This window comes from Blennius ocellaris (genome assembly GCF_963422515.1).
Source record: "Blennius ocellaris genome assembly, chromosome: 16".
Taxonomy (NCBI): domain Eukaryota; kingdom Metazoa; phylum Chordata; class Actinopteri; order Blenniiformes; family Blenniidae; genus Blennius; species Blennius ocellaris.
The window spans coordinates 16,831,214-16,853,064 of NC_137665.1; the positions used below are offsets into that span (position 1 = coordinate 16,831,214).

The following is a 21,851-nucleotide window of genomic DNA, read 5'->3' on the forward strand; positions in this document are numbered from 1 at the left end:
AGATAACATGCAATGTAGAAGTTTTCTCTAATCTCCTGGTTTCTCCCTAAATGACCACAAGCCGCCAGTTTACTAAAACACAGAAAACCTGCTGGGGAGGTCGTTTCTTCTTTGTACATTTAAATGGGTCCATTAATGTCACTTCTAAATGGAGCAACATTTGTAAGGAATATACATTTGTACTATTAGTTGACTAGTTTATACCTACTTCAGTCTGGATGTATTTATACAAATGAATGTAATAAGAAAGTCTGATGATTTGCTATTTTTAAATAGTGCTTGGTTTATGAGGAACGTGTACTTGTGGGATTTTATGAGCCCATATGTTTAGGATTAGTAACGTAAAAAAAAGAAGGTACAAAATTGTTGTGAATGAATAAAGAAAACAAATAAAGTGGACGTGATGAAAACATTCGCTGCACTCGAACGTGCAGAAAGAGCAAACGTGTACCTTAATGACATCTGTCTGCTTTGATGTGCTGCATCATTCTTTCAGTTTCCCTTTTCATTTTTTTCTTCTTCTTCTTCTTCCATGCAGCCATGTGACCTTAACCTTTGCTTCCTCTGCGGCTGCCTCCAACCATCCCGCCGCCCGTCCATCAGTCACCACCCACACCGAGTCCCGGACCGACACGCCAATCAATCACGCCGATGCTCCGACTTAGCGCTCGTCTCGTCCCGCAGACACATTTCATCTAAATGTCAATTTCTACAAAGTGGAGTCGCGGCGGCGGCGGAGAAGAATCAGCAGAAAACCTCAGAACATCCGTGTGTCATCACATCTTTAATTCAGACTCACATGAGTTTCAAAGCCCAACAGCTGTTTGTTTGGTTTATTGTATTCTACAAAAACAATGAGTTTGTACATATAAAAATAACAATACAAGAGGAAAAAAAACACATTATTTTGTTAAAAACCTCATGAAATCCACCCGAGCGGCTCACAGTCCAGATTGAAACCTGATGATTTGCGGTTCGACTCGTGGAGGTTTCGGTGTCGGCCGCAGTCTCACATGGGATAGTTGAGCACCACGTCTTGTTTGGCCAGCTCCAACAACATGGGATCGTCGAAGAACTTGCTGATGCTCACATCTTCACTCAGACCCTGTAAAACAAAGAAAACCTGTTTCATAAATGCACATTTTGACCTTCTAACTTGACTTGAGTTTGGTTTTATGGTTGTGGAATAATCAGAAACTGAGCAAAGAATAAATAAAACGTTCATTATTTTAACATCAGCTGATGCTCGCGGCTGGTGGCAGAAGACACCAGTTAACAGGGGCACCAGTGAAACCGAAACACCGGACAGTGAAGCCCGATCGCATCATCCCACATTTTCTAACAATAAACATATACAAATATATACTATTTGATTTATTATTTGCGTGATTACTTTGTCATGTTGTGGGAATCGAGTCAGGCCGAGTAGGAGCTCATGGAAAAGCACTCAAAAATTACATCTGCGAGGACTTTTGAGAAATATGGAAGATAATCGAATCAAATAACTCACTATGTTCGCATATCTTCTCAAAATGCGTGCGTTCGTCACTTTTACCTTTGAAATAAACAGCTTGACGTTGCGAATGTGCTTGTGAGCGACAGAAATGATGGTTACATACAAAGACTAGCATTTGGGCATAAAAGCTCCGTTTCTGTGTTTTCAGAGACTTTTTGAACATCGTCGATATCATAAATCATTGTAGCCGTTCGTTAAGCGTCACCTTGCGCCGCCGGGTCTTGATCATGAACTCTCTGGCCAGGTGGGGGGCGGGCTGAGGCTCCAGGGGCCTGATCACAATGCTCTTGTCCAGGGGGTCGCCGGGCACAATCTGAAAGTTAAAACCGCGGAGAGGGGAGGAGAAAAAAGAAAAGAAAAAAAAATAATCAAGAAAGGGAAGCAAACGGCAGCCGGCCACCGAAGAATTCCTCCCGTCAGTTTGCAGCCGGGCGCAGTAATGTGACAACATGAGAGCCGTCAAAACTTCTGAGCGTTAACAAGCTGAGTGGACACTTTGTGACGGTGGCCTCAACCTTTCCTCAAATATCTGATTCAGCTGCCAGCGCGTTTACCGAGTCAGGAGCACGTCCATCAACCTGATGAGGAAAACAACGTGACCCCTCGGTGTGTGTGTGTGTGTGTGTGTGTGTGTGTGTGTGTGTGTGTGTGTGTGTGTGTGTGTGTGTGTGTGTGTGTGTGTGTGTGTGTGTGTGTGTGTGTGTGTGTGTGTGTGTGTGTGTGTGTGTGTGTGTGTGTGTGTGTGTGTGTGTGTGTGTGTGTGTGTGTGTCACCATCGCAGCGCGAGCGGGAAGAAATATGTGTTCGCGGGCTTTTAAAGTGATTCACTAAATCCATTATGTTATAAGGAGGCTCACAGTGTGACCTTCACAGAGACGCCTCACTGTCATGGAGATGTGACAGATCCGTGGAGGGGGGCGCTTCTTAGTTGAATTGGAAGTTAAATAAGGGGGGGGGGGGGGGGGGGGGTGGTAAGCTGCTCGTCAACGCAGTTACGCTAGTACGGCGATACTGGCGGTACATGGTGGAAGCAGTGAGGTGAGCTGGACTTTAATGGGACAAAGGAGGGGACTCGGGGCTTCTGGCAGGGCGGGGTCAAGACGTCCTCAGGCCGGGTCGGAGGAAAGACGGTCCAGAGTGACGACGGTAAAGACCAACCCCGGGATGGACGGCCGGTGATTAGAGCCACGTGCCGGGGGAGGCTTCAGGGAACGGATAGAATAAATCACCACGGTGACGGGGCGTCAAAGCTAAATGGCATTTTTCTGCTGATGAAACATAAGAAATGCAGGATTTCTCCCAAAGGAAATCTGAGGCGTTAAATTGTCAAATTGAGGTTAAAAGAATAGACGGAAGAAAGAAAGAAAAAAAACCCAAACCAAAACAAGATGCCGTCGTAACGGAGGCGGCCGTGTGTTACTCCGTCTTGCATTCATTTTTCATTTCCCCAAAGGATCACTCTAACTGTAATACATCTTTCCATTTCCCAGTGTTTGGACAAGCGTGTTGAATAAATAATTCATGGCCGCCGTCTTGTCAAACAGTTGTATTTTCACCCCAGGGGAGCGGAAACCGCCGGCGAGACGGAGACGACATTAAATATTTGCACGGCGGAGACACTTTTATTTCCCCGCCGCCTGGCATTAATGTATTAATCGGCCCTAAGTGGGGGTTTCATTTCCAGCGACGCGCAAGGGGCCCCGGCCGACGGCGAGCGAGAAAGCCGCGCTTAAAGCGCAACTGACTCGACACTCGGCTGGGTTTAGTGGAGAGTGGCAGACGTGCGCACGAGGCCGGTCACTCTACTGCGCAAGCTGCCACCGTGTTAATGTGTGGGTGACGGGACGATCACAAATCCACATTCACGCAAAAAAAAAAAAGAAGAAGAAGAAGAAAATAAGAGTTTTTCATTCAGATTAAACGAAGCAGCTGCTGGTGAACAGTAACTGTTTCTTTCATCACACTTAAAGCAGATTAAAGACGTTTAAATAAAGGCGGCGAATGTAAAGTCTCACATAACGCTACGAGCAGATCGATTATGCAGCTCATTCAGAGGAAACTAATTACAAATACTTACAAGACTGTAACTGAGAAGTAATTTGGGGTCATTAGGATGTCATTTTGCTCATTAGTACCCAAAATAATCTGGTTTGTCACTTTTTTAATATGAATTCATATTAAACCTATTAAACCTTTCGATCTGAAGTTTAATCCCTAAAGAGTTTTAACGTCTGTTAAAAGTCTATAGTGAATTTTATATCGTTTATATGTAATATTATTTTACAGGAAAATAAATCACATGGTTGCTTTTCGAAATTAAACATATAGCTTTAAAAAGTAACTAATTTAAGGTTTTCTGTTAGTTCTTTTTAATTGAAGGGGAGTAATTCAATCAGTTTTAGCTTGTTGATTCAACAGTCACAGAACTAAAACACCTACAATCGATTCCAACACACTTTACCGTGGGCTGGTTTCTGGCTACTCTTTATACGACCGCCACGGTGGTGCAGTGGTTCGCACCGACACGTCAAAATCTCTGCTTCAAGTCCAGGATGGGTGTTTCTCTGTGGCGTGTCAACATCCTCCCGGACAGTGCATTGTTCTCCTCAAACAGTCTGTTTGCCCCCGTACAGGTTGAGATCAGCCCCCCCCCCGCGACCATGTCCCGCAATTTAACAATGGACTCAATTGTCTTTCCTTCTGTGTGTTGAAATCTCACCTGCCAGTGGTGGAAGACGGACAGAGCGAAGGCCTGACCCTGGGTGTGTGTGCGCAGGTCAGTCTCGAAGCCGAAGGAGTCGATGGCTGGGATGAAGGCCTTGATGGTGTAGAGAGGGGAGCCTGGAATCGGGGCGTCCTGCGTGACATGACCTCTGGGAAAGAGGATAAACACGGACCAAATGCTCAGATAAAATATCTTTCCCTCACTCTCCCCCCCCCCCCCCAGATATTGCTTCAGGGAAGAGGACAAACCTCCTCCGAGCCAGGACGGTGTAAACCGCAGAGACGCAATCGGCCGGGGCCTGAACCTCCACAAAGTAATACGGCTCCATTAACCTCGGCGTGGCCTGCGACGTGACGGAAAGTACATGTTACTGCAAAGACGACAGCCCGGCGAGACAGTGTGCACATGCCACATGGAGCCGACCAGCAGATTTTTGATAAAAGCTCCACGGCAGCCGAGCAAGACGAGGAAAGGCGACAAAATATTGACACTTTGCAATTTAACAATGAAAAAAAAAAAAAAGCGCACGCAGGAAAAACTCCCAAACTGTAATCATTGTAATGGAACGTTGAAGGACGAGGGTGAAGGAGCCACTGTGACCTCACCATGAGGAAGGCGGAGTAGACGACCCTCCTGGCGGTGGGGATGACCTGACCCCCTCCTCGGTGGAGCGGCTCCTGAGCGATGACGGCGTCCAGGATCTTAAACTTCACGTTCCTGATGGCTGCAGGCGGGACAGACGGGACGGGAATGAAGGTCAGACTGAAGGTTTGGTGAACTATTGTGAAGTGTGTGTGTGTGTGTGTGTGTGTGTGTGGGGGGTGGACTCACGCTCGTCACACAGTGGTCCTTCCCTGGTGCCCCACTGGAAGCCCTGGACGATGCTGTCTTTGACCGAGCCGAGCAGCGCCTTGTCCACCTGAACGACAAACACAAGAGGTTCTACGTCGGCATCGTCCGTTACATCCCGACGTCTTTGCCGTTTAACGTCACGCCCAAAGTACAAACGTCCTGCGACAGAGCCATCAGAAGTTAATGACTCACGATCGGCTATTCAATCATCCCCCATTTTAATTACCGATTAATCAAAGTCATTCAAAGAGGAAAAAAAAATAGAAGCTTCAGCCGTTTAGTTAAAAAATTTCCACTTTATCTTATATTCGAGATAATGACTTGAAAGCAGTGGTGTGCAAAGTTACACCGAGAATAGTTTTATACTCATTGATTGATTGTGGAGTAGCGGGGTGGGAGGACGAGCCACCAGCTCAAACTACATTGGATCTTTTTGATTTGAAATATCAGGGAGGTTTAAAGTTGCCCTGTTGGGATTGTTAGAAATATGATTCTGCACTAAAACAGCATTTCATTTTGTTCCATTTGAGATGTTGCTTTAAGAATAATGGGACAAACCTCAGATCACAGACAAACTATTGATTACTTCATCTTTCAATGACCAGTTATTTCAAATCAGTTAAAAAAAAAACCTTCTAATATCAGTTTGTGAGGCAGAAGAGACATTGGCCACCGGATTATTGGGCATAAATAAGATTATTGGGATTATTGGGCAAATATGAGACGAGACAAACAATCTCAAACATCTTCAGTTATTGCATAAAAAACGCCGTGACTCTTGTTATTAAAATCTCCCTGACAGAAATGAACAAACACACCAGTCACTGTGTTGCTGACAAAATTAAGCGAAAGAAGAAAGAAGAAAGAAGAAGAGCCCACCTCAGACGGCAGCGTGTCGTCCACCAGGATGTTCGGTCCCGTGGTGTCGGGCCCGAAGGCCCAGATGGACCTGGCGGCCAGCAGATCCCAGTCGTACTTGGTCTGGAAGAACTCGCCCAGCTTCTTCCTGCGGCGAGGAAACAAAACGCCAAGCAGGTGAGCGGGAAGCCTCGCTTTGAGGTGATTGGTCGACTGGGAGGGAGGAGGAAGGGTTTAAACGTGACGGCGTGGGAAGTGTGTGGGTCCTCTGGCACCGCCGGGTCCAGATGGGCGGAGCAGCGAGAGAGAGACACACACACACACACACACACACACACACACACACACACACACACACACACACACACACACACACACACACACACACACACACACACACACACACACACACACACACACACACACACACACACACACACACACACACACACACACACACACACACACACACACACACACACACACACACACGACTCAATTCCAGAGAGTGAACTCATCAATATGGGAAGCCGGGTTTCCAGCCATGTGCTTTACTTTGGCTGACAATCCAAAGAGACAGATGTCAGTTCTTATATTATTGAGTACAGCTGGATCATATAGCTTCCATACAACGACCTAAAACCATCCCGACAGGAGGGGCAGCAGAGGAGGGGCGACTTTCTCGTCATGGCTGCTGGCATTGTGTTTCAGTTTACGTCGTTTTAAATATGGACACTGCACTGCTGTTGTGGCTTTTGTTGCTAAGGGTTTGTTCACATTGTGACTTTTGCCTCCAGGCCACCGTACCTTCACTTCCACGTCAAAAATACAAGTTGGTAAAACAAAAGACTCTTCTGGAGCTATCCACAGCAAGTCCTATTTTAAAACAAGCTGTTAAGGGAGCAAACTTAAACGTTTAAAAGTCGCATCACGTAAATCTGTAATTCCTTAAATTAACTGTTTTTTTCTACATTTCTCTACATTCTTCCATTTCAGCTTTTCATTAAAGGGCCAATCATCATTACCTGTGCGCTCATTGATCCCTGTTAACGGGTAAAAAGAGACTGACTGATTAAGTCAGACTGGCACTGAATAATAGAGTAATTACTGACTAAGCCTGTTAATACTGAGGGGGAAGCTTCAGCCACATTCTACAAGAAACGAGTTGGACTTCGTACCTGTTCCATGTGATCTGCACCACCTCGTTCTCGATGTCCTCGGCCAACCCTTTCTCCAGGGGCTCGGCGATCATGGTGATCTTATTCCTGTCAATCACATCACACGTCCGTCAGTCAGTCAGTCAGTGCGGGCCAGGGAGACACGGGGCCGGGGGGGGGGGGGGAACGGACGCTGACAGGGACTCCCAACGGCACAAATAGAACTCCTCCACATCAAGCTAAGCTTCTAAATTAGAGTTTGAGTTGGATATGATGAACACAGTTGTTGAACCGAGGAGGAAAAAAAATAAAATAAAATAAAAGCAGCACATGCTTTAACCAGATTGGATCGACTCACTTTTTGTTGGGCGTCTCGGCGAAGCACTTCAGAGACGACGTCTCCACAACGGTCTCGCAAAACGTCACGACTGGATCGGCGACCTGCCAGTCAAGTGGGAGAAAATGACAAAAACCAGGAAACACTTGAAATACAATTCTAACCTAAAGAAAACATGTCTATGAACACGTTTGGAAGCTGAATCTCCAAGTGTGTGTCTTTAGTTAATCGAGAATCAAAACAGGAGAAAGTAAACTGCCCCCCCCCATTATTTTAAGATTTATGTTCTATAAATGCAGCTTCAACTCTCACAGAAAGAAAAGGAAAATTACTTTAATGTCGATCTCGGAGTACATCTTCCTCAGGTCGTGCATAACGCAGTCGAGGTAAAGCTCTCCGGTCCCCAGTATCACGTGTTCTCCAGACTCCTCCACCTGAAACACAAAACAAAATCACTCCATTCAATTAACCGACTCATTAGCAAAAGATCAAAATACGTTAAAGTGGCATATTTCATGTTTTCATCCCTGCTTCTTGTGATTCACTCAGAGGCTGTATTGGCGCGAGGCGGCGTGGCGTGGCGTACCTTTGTGGTGAGAGACGGGTAGCTCTTGTTGACCTTCCTCAGTCCGTCCAACATTTTGGGCAGCTCTGACGGGTTGACCGGCTCCACTGCGATTTTAATAACCGACGCTGTGTTGAACTTCAAAGGGCGGAAAATCTGAGCCTGCCACAGAGAATTAAAGATTTACAGCCGATCTGGCTTGTGGAGGCAGTTTTCTTTTGACATTACTGAGACCCCCCCCCTCCCCGCCCCCCCGGCATTGATCTCTCACCTCTTCATTTCCCCGGGGCTCTGTGATTGTAGCAGTCTTGACGATTGGCTGATCACAACCCTCGATCAGGACCCAGTTGCCTGCAGGCACTCGATTCACTTCCACCTGGTATCTAAAGCAGAGAACCGAATCATTGTACCTTTCTAGAGCGAACGAAAGGGAACGGCGTACAACATGGATACGAGTGAAATGACTCTGGGGGGGACGGACCTGGCAACGGATATCCAGAGACGGCCCACGGTGCAGATCTGCGAGTCCTCCTCGTCCTCCAGCGTGTAGTTCTCTCCTAAAACCTTGACGGGCTGACCGGCCTGGATGGTGCCACTCAGCACCCGGCCGAACGCGTGGAACTGAACGCCGTCCTCCGTGCTGTACATCTTGGTGGTGTGGCACATCAAGGGGCCCTGAGAGGGACGACATGTGCAATGAGGACAGCACGAAACCGGGGGGGGGGGGGGGGGGGGGGGGGGACTGGATGCAAAGATCCAACAACCAGTTTGAAAAAAAAAAGAGACTAAAAACACGGCTTTATTTCTGGAAATACAATAATCATTTCGGTTTAATTTGTAAGAGCAGCTGGAAGGACATTATCGACGACAAAGAGCCATTGGCAGTAAAGCGGAGCGTCTTCAAACCGCACATTAAAGTGGATGTTCTTTCTCTCGCTCTGTTTATAAAAAAAAAAAAAATTAAAAAAAATTAAAAAAAAGCATTTCCATTCGACTCACATCAGGATCACACTCTGCCATCGCCTCCCCCAAGTCAGAGTCCAGACCTCCAGCGTAGGTGTGCTCTATCTTGTTCCGGGCGCCCTCTTGTGGTGAGGGGATGTGTTGCACGCACATGTCCACAAAACCTGCATGAAGAAGGTCAAAGGTCAAATTTAAATGCTTCACGTCTATGTTGTGAACTGTTTGCAATGTTTTCACAATGATGTGATTTTTACTTTTAAATGATACAACATGGATTTACGTAGACTGATAAGACTAATAAGCAGGAACAACTGCTTAAAGGAAACTGTCAAAATGGTCACACACAAAAAATGAAGAAAAAGAAACTGAGGCATACCTGTGAACTCCCCGAAGAAGCGATTACAGACGAGCCTCAGCAGAGGTCTGATGTTCAGCTTCAGCTCCTCTTTAGTCAGGTGGATCCCCAGCTCATCCAGAACTCGGGGCAGCGAAGTGTCCACGTCCCCAACCACCTGGGCACAAAGAGGATTTGGAGGGAGAGGGATTACACAACGAGCTTTGCAAGTTGAGTTGGAGCCTGACAAGAGAAGGGGGAATTGAGCTTGCTGTGCTGCCTCGTTTAAAAAACAAAAAACAAAAAAAGAGCGAGAGAAAAAAAAGATAGTAAACGCGTCTAACCTGTGAGAGGATCTTGTAGAGAGGCTCCAAGACAAATTCCACAAAGCTGCGCTGAGAGTTACTACTGGGGGCTTTCTTGGTGAACTTTCGCCTGGAAGGAGAAGAGAAGAACATCACAGGCCGGTGAAGCTGCGTAAAGAGAGGGGGAGACACGAGGACGGCGGGGATCCTGAACGGCTGCTCACGTTTTCGGGTTGAAGTAGATGTCTCCCCACAGCCTCTTGGCAAACTCGTTATAGCTGATGTCCCCTGAAGGCAAAGGGACGTCAGGGGAGGAAAAAAAAAATGCACGAGGCCTGTGATTTTGGGACTGTGTCTAGAAAGAAGTGGATCTCTCACCATAAGTGTCCGAGTAGATCTTGGCGAAGGAGCCCAGGGTGAAGCAGATGCTGTACTGAGAGCTGGCGAAGCAAACGTTTCCCAGCAGGGGCGACACCACCAAGTTCTCGTCTGTGGAATAAGTGCTGAACAAAAGCAGAAATCACAAGTCACAACCCACATGCCAGTTGGGGAAGTGAGGAAAATGCTTTCATTCCTTTATAAATAAATAAATAAATGTAAAAAATAAATAAATCCAGAATTACCTAAGCAAACCGTTGACCTCGTCCACGATGTGGCGCAGTTTATAATAAGCATCAGTGGGAGGCAGCTTGAGCTCCACAATCAGCCGGTCCACCTTGTTGATGCAGATGGTGATGGCCATGCGCTCCTGCACGGCGTGTTTGATCAGACGCTCTGTGTTCAGCATCACCTGGCGCGACGGCAGAGAAACACCCCGACGTTATACAAAAAAAATGACACGTTGGCTTGAGAGACACAACTTTTCAGAAAGACGCTCACTCCTTCGGCCGCGTCTATGAAGAGGACGACGCCGTCCGAGATGCGGATGCTTGATGTGACCTCGTCAGAGAAATTCACGTGACCTTCGAGGGAGAGTCAAACATGGGAGATCAGCTTTACGGCAAACGAGGAGCTTCGATCAGTGACTTTGGTCACTTTCAAGATCAAACACCTCGTGTTGATGACAGAACATTCCTCAATTCTTAAAAATGAACATTTTGCCGTTTAGTAAACAACGTAAGCAGATAAAATGGAGCACCTGGTGTATCCATGATGTTGAAGAGGTAGGACTTTTCTCTGGAGTCGGGCAGGACCATGGTGACTGGCGTGCTTTTGATGCCGACACCTCTCTGTGGAGAATACCAGAGGAAACTCATTCATGTTTTCATGATGATAAACTCCCTTCAAAAGGATTAAAGCAGGTTAATGAGCGAAAGCCGACATTTGAAGACAAGTCGACCTCATGACTCACCTCCTGCTCTGTAAAGAGGATGTCTGTGTACCGCAGCTGAAAAGGTTTAAAAAAAAAAAAGAGTTAATCTCTGGTTTCCGGATGGAGAATCACTTAGCTATTAATGACCAGCAACACTCACGTCCACATCGTCTCTCTTCCTGATTTCCGGGTGTGTCTGTTCAATCAGGCAGTCCACGAAACAGGTCTGAATGAAAAATGCATTCATTAGTTCCCTGCGAGCCACAGATGTAGCCATGTCATTAGCATAGTTTCAAGAAATCGCTCTCCCGCTGAAACTTCCATCTTAGGAACACATGCTCTCTGTGGCAGCCTGCCGAAAAACAAGCCCCGCTCTGATGAGGAACAGGCAGACCGAGCCAGAGGCGGCCAGAAGGCGTCTCTCACCTTGCCGTGGTGAAGGTGACCACAGAGCGTGACGTTACGGATCAGCTCGGGTCCGTCCATCAGGTCGGCCAGAAATCTGTCGAGAGAGAACAGACATCGCAGCTTGAGCAGGCAGGCAGCCAGGCAGACGGCAGAAGTTTATCACCACTTGGATTCAGGCTCAGCGCCGGCATCTGTGGTGTGATCACATGTCCATGCGAAAAGAAGACGGTCCACATTACTCACTCCATGTCATAGACGGTGGCAGGCAATTCCTGTTCCATTAGGGTGAACTGCTTGCTCCTCACAGGCTTGATGATGGGCTCTAAACACGAAAATCAGAAAGAAAACACTTGACGACAAATGGTACATTAATAAAATGTGGGTACAATGGCTTGTTGTCTTCTAAGAATATGCTACGAGCTCACCGAGTTACAATCGTCAACTCGGATATTTAATCTGGAGCTTTTTTAAATGAAATTATTTCACTTTCTACTAACGATCTGTCATCATCCTGTCATTTTGACACAAGGTTTTCATTCTACATTGCCTCTAAAGAAGCTTTTCATTCTTAACAACACAGTTTAAGTACAAACATGCCTTTATTTAAACAACACAGAGATCCACGCCTACTTAAATCTTCCCATTTCTAACCTGTAAGCGGTTGTGTGTCTTCCTCCTGGACAATTGTCTCCACCTCAGGACCGTACACCTCCTCTGCGGTGGGATAGTACTTCTTGTCCTCGTGCAGCACAACCGCCATTCCAGGAACGTCGTCGTCAGCATCAGCAGGCTCGTCCTCATCATCCTCGTCGCCCTGCGAAAGATAAACGAGGTGGCAGGTATGAGAAGCGTGACAAAATGGCTGAAACACAACCGTGTAAAGAGTAGTGTTGCTCCGGATGTGAAAAGTACCTCATCGACATCTCGGTCCTCAGCATCCATATCATCGTCGTCATCGTCAGAGTCCAGCTCCGGACCGATGTAGTTCCCAAACTCATCATACAAATCAGCGTCCATCTCGTAGCGAACTGAAAGAAAAGATGAAAGTTCATCATTATTCAAACGTGACTAAATCAAAGAGTTTTACCATAAGGAGCCAATCGGTCGTCTACTAAGAACCAAATTCACCCAACTGTCATTTCTACACTCATCGTCTGCTAACCTTTGTTCTCATTTTATTTACTGTGTATTGATCATTGAGGTTTTAAATATAAAGTTCACTACAAATGAAACATATAATTAATATCTTTAAATTCTGACTTTTGCTCTTAGTTTGAATAGCTATTTTCAGTTTAGTGGACTGATTTCTTGTCCTTGCTTTTGATTCAAATGATGTCATATCCTTCCCTTGTGAACAACTCTGTAAATATACCACTAAAACATCAATCAGTCATGGGCCTATTAGTGTTAAATCAGTTAAAGTTACAACCTCAGTCTGTTAAACACAAGCTAATGCTAACGCTGCATGTAGCACACCACGCAAAGTCGGACTATAATAAATCAACAACAACATTTCTGTTTCCATCAAGTCTGCACTGCAGGTTGGTTTTGCATGTAGACTTTGTAAAGAGAAACAACATATTTTCTCGAGCCTTTATCACGACTGTCTGGACAGAAATTAGCATGCTAGCTTGCTAGCGAGCAGAGAAATGAATGAACGTTTGAGTTTCGTTCTTGTTTCGAGACGTGTTTAAAGTGAGGTCGCTGCATTCAGTTAAACGCAGCCCGGTGCTCAATACACGTACCTGTGCGCTGTTACAACCCGGCGAACGAATATAATTTTGATGACGTTAGAAGTTTTGTTCGTGTTCAGAAGATAAATAGTACTCCAAAGAGCGCCATGCGCGTGAAATGCTACTTCCGGTTTTCTTCTTCTCTTGTCAAACCGACAACAGCGACGGGTCATTGGTGCCCCTGTGGTGTATTACAAGTACTGCACCCAACAACTCGGTGGCTAAAACATGAACAGGGATATGTAACAAAGGTGATTTATGTGAGTGGAAAATCACACACACTCTCTCTCTCTCACACACACACACACACACACACACACACACACACACACACACACACACACACACACACACACACACACACACACACACACACAAATTCATCTATCTTCCTTACCTGCAGCTTTGCACAGCATGATTGTCATATAAAGTGCTACTTATTCATACCTTTTATGCTTCTACCTTTATTTTTTTATTACTATACATATTTTATATTTATATTTATATTTGAATCTGTAATTAAAGAGAAGTAATGAGCAATTTCCTTATGCAATGTAATATGACAATAAAACTATTCTTATTATATTTGCCCATTTTGACATAATCCATACATTCAATAAATACACTGACATTTTATTTAATTTAATAAGATTTTTATTTTAGTAGAGTATACCTTGGCTTTTCTTATTTCTTTGTTTTTTTTCTCAGAACAATTACAAGTTCTAATCAGTACTTTTATGTTTGTTTGTATTTTATCAATACTATCATAAACTTTATATCACCCCCTCTGGAATAAAGTTAATAATACACCATTCTGAAAGTAAAAGTAAAAATGACTGATACGTTGGCGATATATCCAATAAGCAATTTTTTTTCTTTACTAAAACTATAATATTAATAATACAATTATGGCTTATTGGAAATATCGTCAGCATATCAGTCATAAAACAATTCACAGTAATTAAATATTTATAAAAAGCTCATTAACTGGAATTCCTCATATGTTGTGTTTGTTTCTGTTGACGAGCCTATCATTAGGTTTATATTTTTCAATAAAATATTATCTCTACTGTTTTACATTACCATCAGTTTAAGCTTTAATAGATTCCCCTGACTTATCCATCGCCAGTGCACGGACGTTTATTTCAGTGGAGGCCCACTGCTTTCTTTCTGTTTTAAGTTGAATTCAAGTGGTTTATTTCTATTCATGCATTCATTCAAATTGAACGAATAATGTAATTCTCCACGTGTCAAATATCATGGCTATATTTATATTTATGTCAAACACGGTCGAGAACTTATCTTATCGCCCCGTGTTGTTCAACCTCGTTGCCACCAAGGGGCAGTAAACACCTGTTACATATTAATGTTAAAAAAAACGACTCCAATTTTGTGGAATAAAACATTTCAGACGGACTTCCTGTAAATCAAAATATATTTTTATCTATGAGGAGATGGAGGACCATGTCATGCATGTTGGTGCATTGTTTGTATAGAAAGACAAAAGACAGGTTCAGTTGATGGCTTTATTCCTGCTGGTGTACGTATTTCTTTAGTAGGTCAAACCTACACAATGACGACAAAACAGAAAAAAAAAATGAACAAATGACACAAACAGGAAAAACTAAGTAAAGACAAACATAAAACAGAAATAATTCGCAGTTTGGTCTACTTCAATACCCTCCGCCATCAGATGGCAATCCAATTAGTTCATCGAGACTATAAGTTAAAATATCACCTTTAAAAAAAGTGTGTGTTTTGCAAGAAAAACACGCGTTGTTTACATCAGCCACTCAGTTGGTTGATACTGTTATACTGAGCAAATAATTCTTTACGAGATATAGTAACCAATGATTTCAGTATAACATCCAGAGTAAATCGTTCCCTCACACGCAGATATTCATCACACAAGTGCTGTAAACAATACAATTAAAAGCTTTCATTTATAGTTGCTCTCCTCACATGAGAGCGCATGTGCATCCGATTTGTCACGTTTTTGTTTTGGTTCCATCTCCGAGTGAAAGTTGAGATGATTATTCATTAACCTGGCGTGTCTGGCGTGACCTCCGGACCGCCGCCTGAGGAGCGAAGGCACGTGCTGGTCGGACGCCACGTCAACAACATTAATCTCATGTTTACTGACAGTACACGTGGGTCTATTGCTTTGAATATTAGTTTCTGGGGATTTTTTATTATAATTTTTTTTTTTTTTTTAGTTCTTTGTTTGTTTAACCTGAGAACGTGATTAATGTGTCGCCTGCCCTCATAATTGAACCTCTACAAGCCGTCGAAGGCTTCAAACTTCTCACGTTTTGGCAAATGAGGGATCAGAAGGAGAGTCGGGAACTTTAAAAAAGAAATTCTTTTTTTTTTTTTTAAGAGGCAATTCAATGGAGAAAAGGACTGAGCTCGTCTTGCTCTACTCGGCCACCAGCTTCCTCAGCCGCTGCACCACCTCCTCCGCGTTCTCCCAGGGCACCGTGACGGCCCTGAACTCCCCGGGCCGGGCCTCGTGGGTCTCCGTGATCAGCTTGTGCATGGGGAAGTCCCTCCGCGGGAAAGCCACGTCCCGGGGCCCCAGGGAGAGCGCCGGGCAGAAGTCGTTGGCCCCGTCGCCCACGTAGAAGACCCGCTGGTAGGGGCGCCCCCGCTCCTGCGTCCTGCGGGCCACGTAGTCCCGCACCACCACCTGCTTGCACATGTTCTCCGGACAGCGCAGGCAGTCGTGGGTGTGGAAGGGCCGCAGCACCAGCCGGCCGTCCTTGTTGAAGGTGGCCGGGTTGGAGAGGACGCGCTGGAAGAGCTGGCGGGCGCCGGCGCGGCGGAGCCAGGACTCGATGAAGAAGGTGTTGGAGTCCGACACCAGCACCGCCTCGAAGTCCTGCGCGGACCGGGTGCGGAGGTACTGGAAGAGGTTGAGCATGCCCGGGGTGGCCGGGATCTTCTCCATGATGCTGCGGATGTCGCTCTCGGTGACGCCCTGCTCCGCCAGGTAGGCCAGGACGCGCTGCATGTACTCGTTGTAGCGGCCCAGCTGGTAGGTGTCCTTCAGCCAGTTGGGCAGGTGCTGCCCCGGGGCGGCCTGCACCACCATGTCGTCGCTGGTCTCGTCCACCACCGTCTCGTCGAAGTCGAAGAAGATGAGGAAGCGCTTGTCCGGGGAGACGTGAGACCCGCGGGAGGCCATGGTCTCTGGTCGGCTGGACCTGCGGGGCTCCTCCTCGCCTGGAGGAGGGTGGGGTGGGACATAACAGCAGTTGAAGACCGAATCCCCCATCATTTACAGTGAGCCCATCAAAATCTCCACCCACGCTCCTCCACTCTACAATCCCACGCAAGGCAGGTCGGCGGAGGCTAAGGCTCTCTAGGAAATGTGCACGGACACACCAGGGGAGGGGAGGGGAGGGTTGGATGGAAACAGAACCAAATATTACAGATAAGAAACATACAGCCTAACATCACAGCAATGCAATATAGAAATGTGTCAAAGCCGAGCAGCCAACCAGCAGCTTTCAGCTCAGAGGAGGCAGCGTTCAGAGCATCTACCCTGGAAATCTTTATTAAAAAAATAAATAAATCAGAGCCAGTGTGATCAGCTTCGAGGCGTCATGCAAGCAAGCCATATGCGTAATAAAGTCTTCGTCTCCGGGTCTTACCTGGGTCTGACAGCAGGCGGTGATGTCTGCAGAAGGTTTTAATTCACGGAACCAGCCAGGCGTCTGTTCGTTTCTGTTTGCGGAGACAGACACCATGAAAGGTCTGCGATCACCTCATATAGACTTTCTGGTTGATCCCTCACTATATATATATATAAAAAAACAACAACCTGGAATTAAGGAGGAATGGTGCTCACAGCAGTTAAAGCCTACTAAACCCCAGATCACTGTAACCTTGGTGACACAGCTGAAGCTGCGCGCTGTCCATCCTCCAAGCCTCTCCATCAATACCAGCCTGGCTTGTTCAGAACAATCTGTTCGGTCCTGATTACCCTCCAAGACGATCTGTCCATCAGATAACTTCTCTTCTGCTCAACTAACTTGACACAAACAACACTGCGGCTGTGAACAATTGGGCTGGGGGAAAAACAACAACAACAACAACAACAACAACAACAAAGAAAACAAGCTGCGGTCCTGCGCTTCAAATAGAAAACATACATGTATGAGAGTATGAGATGTTCCGATCCCCGGTGTCGGGCAGGCAGGTCCGGTCCGGTCCGGTGTCTCGGAGTGCAGAAGCAGAGATCCGCCGGTCGGCCGGTGTTATGCGCGCTTTTAAACGCTCCTGGAAGAAAAAAGAAAAAAAAAAACAGCGGGACCGCGCCTCCGCGACCGCCCATGTAATGAGCAGCCTGCTGTGCGCGTTCACGTCAGCGAGAGCGAGAGAGACGCTCTTTATAGACACGGACGGAAACGGTCGATTCGATCACAAAGAAATCCAGCAATGAAAAGTGCGGCTCAAGAAGAGCGTTCCCTCTCCACTTTCTTTTAACGGGATTTCTTGTTAAAACATTTCAAAAGGGACCATGAGAGGAAAAGAAACTCCTCTGACTCCCACACTTGTTCTACCCTATACACGGGTATTTATCTATTATCCTGTCTCTTTGAAAACCTCCGCATAAATGTTTACACCTCTGTGTAAAGTTGTGTTTTTTTCTCCGTGAGCATTTATTTATTGATTTGTGTGCATGCATGTATTATTATAAAAAAATTTTTTACCAACTTTTTGCAACTCCCCCGATTACATGAAATCTTCAGGGATGAGTTGTCATCATTCAAGGACAAGTCGATTCGATTTTGGGATGTTAACAGTTAATAGTGTCCAAATAAATCCCCGTAAAAAAAAAAAAAAAAAACGGATGGGAGAGGCACCTCATGGAGATCAATGTCTGTTGCCATGGAGACGCTCCCTGCTCAGTGTTTTTCACACAGTGATGTTGCTACCTGACAGGCTGGCCAGCCTGTCAGGTAGCAACATCACTGTGTGAAAAAACACTGAGCAGGCTATATGAGCCGGGGGCTTCACTTAATAAATGGGATTTTGTATAATGAAGAACTGCTGACGGAGGTCAATCCCAGTCTACTGCCTCCAATAAAACCCACTGTCATCACGTGGAGACACACACACACAAAAAGAGGACCTCAGACGTTCCTCATACACTGAGCTTATCAGCACTTTCGTTCCACAGGATGAAGTGAATTCAGGTCAGTGTGACAAAGAGTAAAATAACAGACCTCGGACGGTCTTTTGGAGCCTCGGGTCGGCGAAGATAGAATCACCTGCAATAAAATCAGTGTGACGCCGCTTCAAGTCAAACCGCGCATCGGCGATGTTTTGCAGCTTATTTCTCCACGACGCTGTTCTGCGTATGGGGCCTGCAAAGTATACTGTGATTAATGAGGTGGTTCAAACTCGCTCCTGAAGGAGACATGGCGCCCCCCCACCACCACCACCCCCCTCCTCCTCCTCTCTTTATCTGCTGGCTGACAGACGCAGCCTCCTCCCTCCCCTCCACCGCCAGGCCCTAATGACTAACAGCTGGGGCGCCGGCTATTTTCAAACCCAAGTGGGGAAAGGAGATGTATAGACGGCATGTTATTATCTCCTCTTCTGGTGAAATGAGCCTCGGTACCTGACCACCCACTCGCCAACAGTGAGTCACACACACACGCAAGCACACACACACACACACACACACACACTCACTCACACTCACACACACCGCTTTACCTTACAGGGTGAAGTGACTCAGTGCCACTTGCATCCACCTCTGGAGATGGAGGCGATGCTGCTCTGAAGCAGTGAAAGTCTCATTGTGACCTTAGTGTTAACAGAGGAATAAAAAGTTGTGTGTGTGTGTGTGTGTGTGTGTGTGTTATAAACAGACTTCAAACTTCCAATAGCAGCATTTCCTGTCCATTACTGGTCAGATGCTTTAAATTGGTAAATTTAGACCGTTTAAAACTATATATTTTTTCGGAATGATATAAGGAAGTGAAAATCTAAATTTTTTTTCCAATTACTGTAACAACTATTAGTCCTTCATTATCCTTTGTGGAAGTGAGGATGCACAAATTGGCACAACTAAGGTTGCACCACGATGAAGTTGGAAAGCGTACACGGCAATGGCCTGGACACCAGAGGAGCAAGTTTGGGGTTTGGGAGTTTGTCGGTTTGAATCCCGCCTCATAAAGATCCTTGACCCCCAGCAGCTATGAAAGGGTTAAATGCAGTGAAGTCATTTCCTCAAGTGATTTAATCTTTCTTAGGTTAGCGGATATGTAGTAGCTGCTGTGTAGACCTTATTAAAATCTTTTTTTTTTTAAATGACATTAAACTCACATATTCATGGTTCTTATTCTGCAGTTTGTGTAAAAAGTGGCAGAGAAATCTCAGCATAAAGTCGCAGGTTAATGTGGTGAAGTGAACCCGTCTGTTCGGAGACGGAAACTTCAACACGACGGCTCCTAGAAAAGCAGACGTCAGCTGCTGCTGAAGCCTCGGGGGTCACGTGCAGCAGATAGTGCTGGGAAACGTCAACAAAATGACTCCAAAACACCCAGAGTGTGTGTGTGTGTGTGTGTGTGTGTTCACGCCATCTATCCAATGAAATGAAAAGACTGAAAACACTCCGTTCATGGCTACTTGTTTTTACTTCTCAAAGTTAGCAGTTAAATGTACATTATCAAAAAAGGCCCAACTTTTTCCACTTCTCCCCCCCCCCGATCTCCAAGTAACATACAAAATAAGGACAAACCAGGACATTATAAAGCTGCACATTTTGTACCAGATACAATAATAAAATACGCAATGCTACATTAAGTGGTTAAAAATACAAAGGGGGAAAAGTATATTTGATTTTTTTTTTGTTTTGTTTAAAACATCTTTAAAGAATATACAATGTTATTTTTCTTAACTACCCAAGAAATTTAGTAGAAAGTGCATTCTATATAACAAAGAAAGGAGGAGGAGAATCGTCCTGTGGACTGAGGAGACGAGACATTGAGAGACGATGGGTTTCAGACATTGTGTGGAGAAGCTAGTGTGGAGTCGCCAAAGCAGAGTGAGCATTGCTTTTACTTTGGAGGGAGGTCGGCGTTGGAGGAAATATTTATTCCTTAAAACAAACAAACAAACAAACAAAAAAAGACAAAGACATATCCTTTGCTTGCTCTGGTCCCTTCCACACTACCCGCCTCCAGCCGGAATTCTCCTCCTTTCCTTGCCAAACAACATCCACTCAAAAGTCGGGGGCGTTCGCCGCTTTTTTTTCTCTCTCTCTTCCACGCAGCCACACCTGCACGCCGTTCCACAATGCATCAGTCAGTCCCCCACCCTTCCCCACCACCCGTTCCCTTCCCTGCGCCTCACCCACGCAGCAGTAAAGTGCAGAGAATACACAAAAGAAAAGGCTTAAAAAAACCCAAAAACAAACAAACAAAAGAAAAAAACATTTAAACACAGCTCCATACTGCAAAATGCTGAATCCCAGCGGTGAACCCGATGTGGCGGGATGGTAAGCGAATGTTGCAGTGCTACTGAAACCTGCAAGGAGAAATTGCAAGCGTCAAGTCAGACGGAGGAGGGGGGGAGGGGGGGCTAAGCTACTGAGCTCTGCTTCAGATTGAACACCGTCGGAAAGAAGAAGAAGAAAAAAAAAGAAGTCACATTTACTGCTAATGTCCATCTCATCTATTCGGGGCACGGCGTGTAAAAGCAGCTTTTGGTAGAAGAGCACTGGGGATGAGCAGACGGAGGAGACTGGTAGAGACTGAAACACTCAGCTTATCTCTGCCTCCATAACGAGCCACAGACACTCGCCAGTCCTTTAAACAATCACACCAACTGGTGGTTAACGAATGGAATGGCCCGGCGCTGATCTGATCAACCGAATGCTTATCTATACACGAGTTCCAAGTATTAGCAGGCGTTCCGCCGCCTCTTATCCTGTGCTCACGGCGGTTTATCTACACGGTGGAGCCATTCATTAGCTTAAAACGGCGTCGATTAGAAAAAAACAACACGTGAACGACCGGTGAGCCGTTACTCTGCTGAGGCAACATTCAACGGGTTGAGACGCGTTTTGTCCGCGTGGATCCAAGTATGTCAGTACGACGAAAGTCAAAAAGAAACTTTTACAACAACCGCCCCCCTACACGCACACACACACACACACACACAGCGAAAAACATTGGAATATAGGCTGAAGGGAATATGCATCGTTTCCTGTTAAGAACTTGGATGAAAAAGGTCCCAGTTGTGTGTATTGTGTGTTTGTCTAGTGACCTTGAACATGTTAACCCGTATCGACTTGGACAGCAGCGAGAGGAGGAGGTGGGGGTAAATCCTGATGGGGCCATGGGGCCGGCCCCTCACAGTGGCAGTATGTTCGACGGTCGTCCATCTTAAAAAGCATCTCTTGGGCCGACGGCACTGAGAGCTGAGGTGGCACCGATCACAGTAGGTCAGTACGTCCGTGCCGGGTGTCATCTTTGTATTAGGTGTGTGTGTGTGTGTGTGTGTGTGTGTGTGCTTGTGAGGGTAGATGTGCCTGCATAAACGAGAGTCTTCTCCGTCGCTAAATATTTCAATTCACTGTAGAAAAGTCCTGTTGTGTACGACACCATACATTGCTGCTTTGTATTTTATATCTGAAATTAAAAAAAAAAAAATTAAAAAAAAAAGATCAAATGTTAAAGCATTAATAAGAAACTGTTTTATGTACTGGAATGGAAAGCACCATTATACCATGTTATGAATCTCAGACTAAGTCAGGATTCAACTAA

At 45.7% G+C, this 21,851-nt stretch overlaps 2 protein-coding genes across 5 annotated transcripts; both read right to left on the reverse strand.

Moving 5' to 3' along the window:
- Positions 1 to 794: 794 nt before the first annotated feature.
- eftud2 (elongation factor Tu GTP binding domain containing 2) lies at positions 795 to 13,196 on the reverse strand. The gene is made up of 28 exons (XM_080511626.1): positions 13,078 to 13,196; positions 12,245 to 12,360; positions 11,984 to 12,146; positions 11,576 to 11,654; positions 11,351 to 11,426; positions 11,085 to 11,150; positions 10,964 to 10,999; positions 10,751 to 10,841; positions 10,492 to 10,574; positions 10,236 to 10,402; positions 9,991 to 10,115; positions 9,837 to 9,900; positions 9,652 to 9,742; positions 9,350 to 9,485; positions 9,010 to 9,137; positions 8,492 to 8,685; positions 8,282 to 8,393; positions 8,032 to 8,172; positions 7,778 to 7,879; positions 7,467 to 7,549; positions 7,130 to 7,216; positions 5,973 to 6,099; positions 5,073 to 5,160; positions 4,847 to 4,965; positions 4,490 to 4,584; positions 4,236 to 4,389; positions 1,722 to 1,829; positions 795 to 1,105 (listed from the first exon to the last, which is right to left on the reverse strand). The coding sequence occupies exons 2-28, from the start codon at positions 12,347 to 12,349 to the stop codon at positions 1,010 to 1,012; spliced, it is 2,916 nt and encodes a 971-aa protein (XP_080367752.1). The 5' UTR covers positions 12,350 to 12,360; positions 13,078 to 13,196; the 3' UTR covers positions 795 to 1,009.
- Positions 13,197 to 14,577: 1,381 nt separating this feature from the next.
- Positions 14,578 to 17,327, reverse strand: phospho1 (phosphoethanolamine/phosphocholine phosphatase 1). 4 transcript variants are annotated; one of them, XM_080510972.1, is made up of 3 exons: positions 17,223 to 17,327; positions 16,722 to 16,794; positions 14,578 to 16,290 (listed from the first exon to the last, which is right to left on the reverse strand). In XM_080510972.1, the coding sequence occupies exon 3, from the start codon at positions 16,250 to 16,252 to the stop codon at positions 15,485 to 15,487; it is 768 nt and encodes a 255-aa protein (XP_080367098.1). In that variant the 5' UTR covers positions 16,253 to 16,290; positions 16,722 to 16,794; positions 17,223 to 17,327; the 3' UTR covers positions 14,578 to 15,484. The 4 variants fall into 4 exon arrangements, with proteins under 4 accessions (XP_080367098.1, XP_080367095.1, XP_080367096.1 ...); XM_080510969.1 differs by having other exon boundaries at positions 14,578 to 16,429; XM_080510970.1 differs by lacking the exon at positions 17,223 to 17,327 and adding an exon at positions 16,956 to 17,212 and having other exon boundaries at positions 14,578 to 16,429.
- Between the last annotated feature and the right edge of the window lie 4,524 nt (positions 17,328 to 21,851).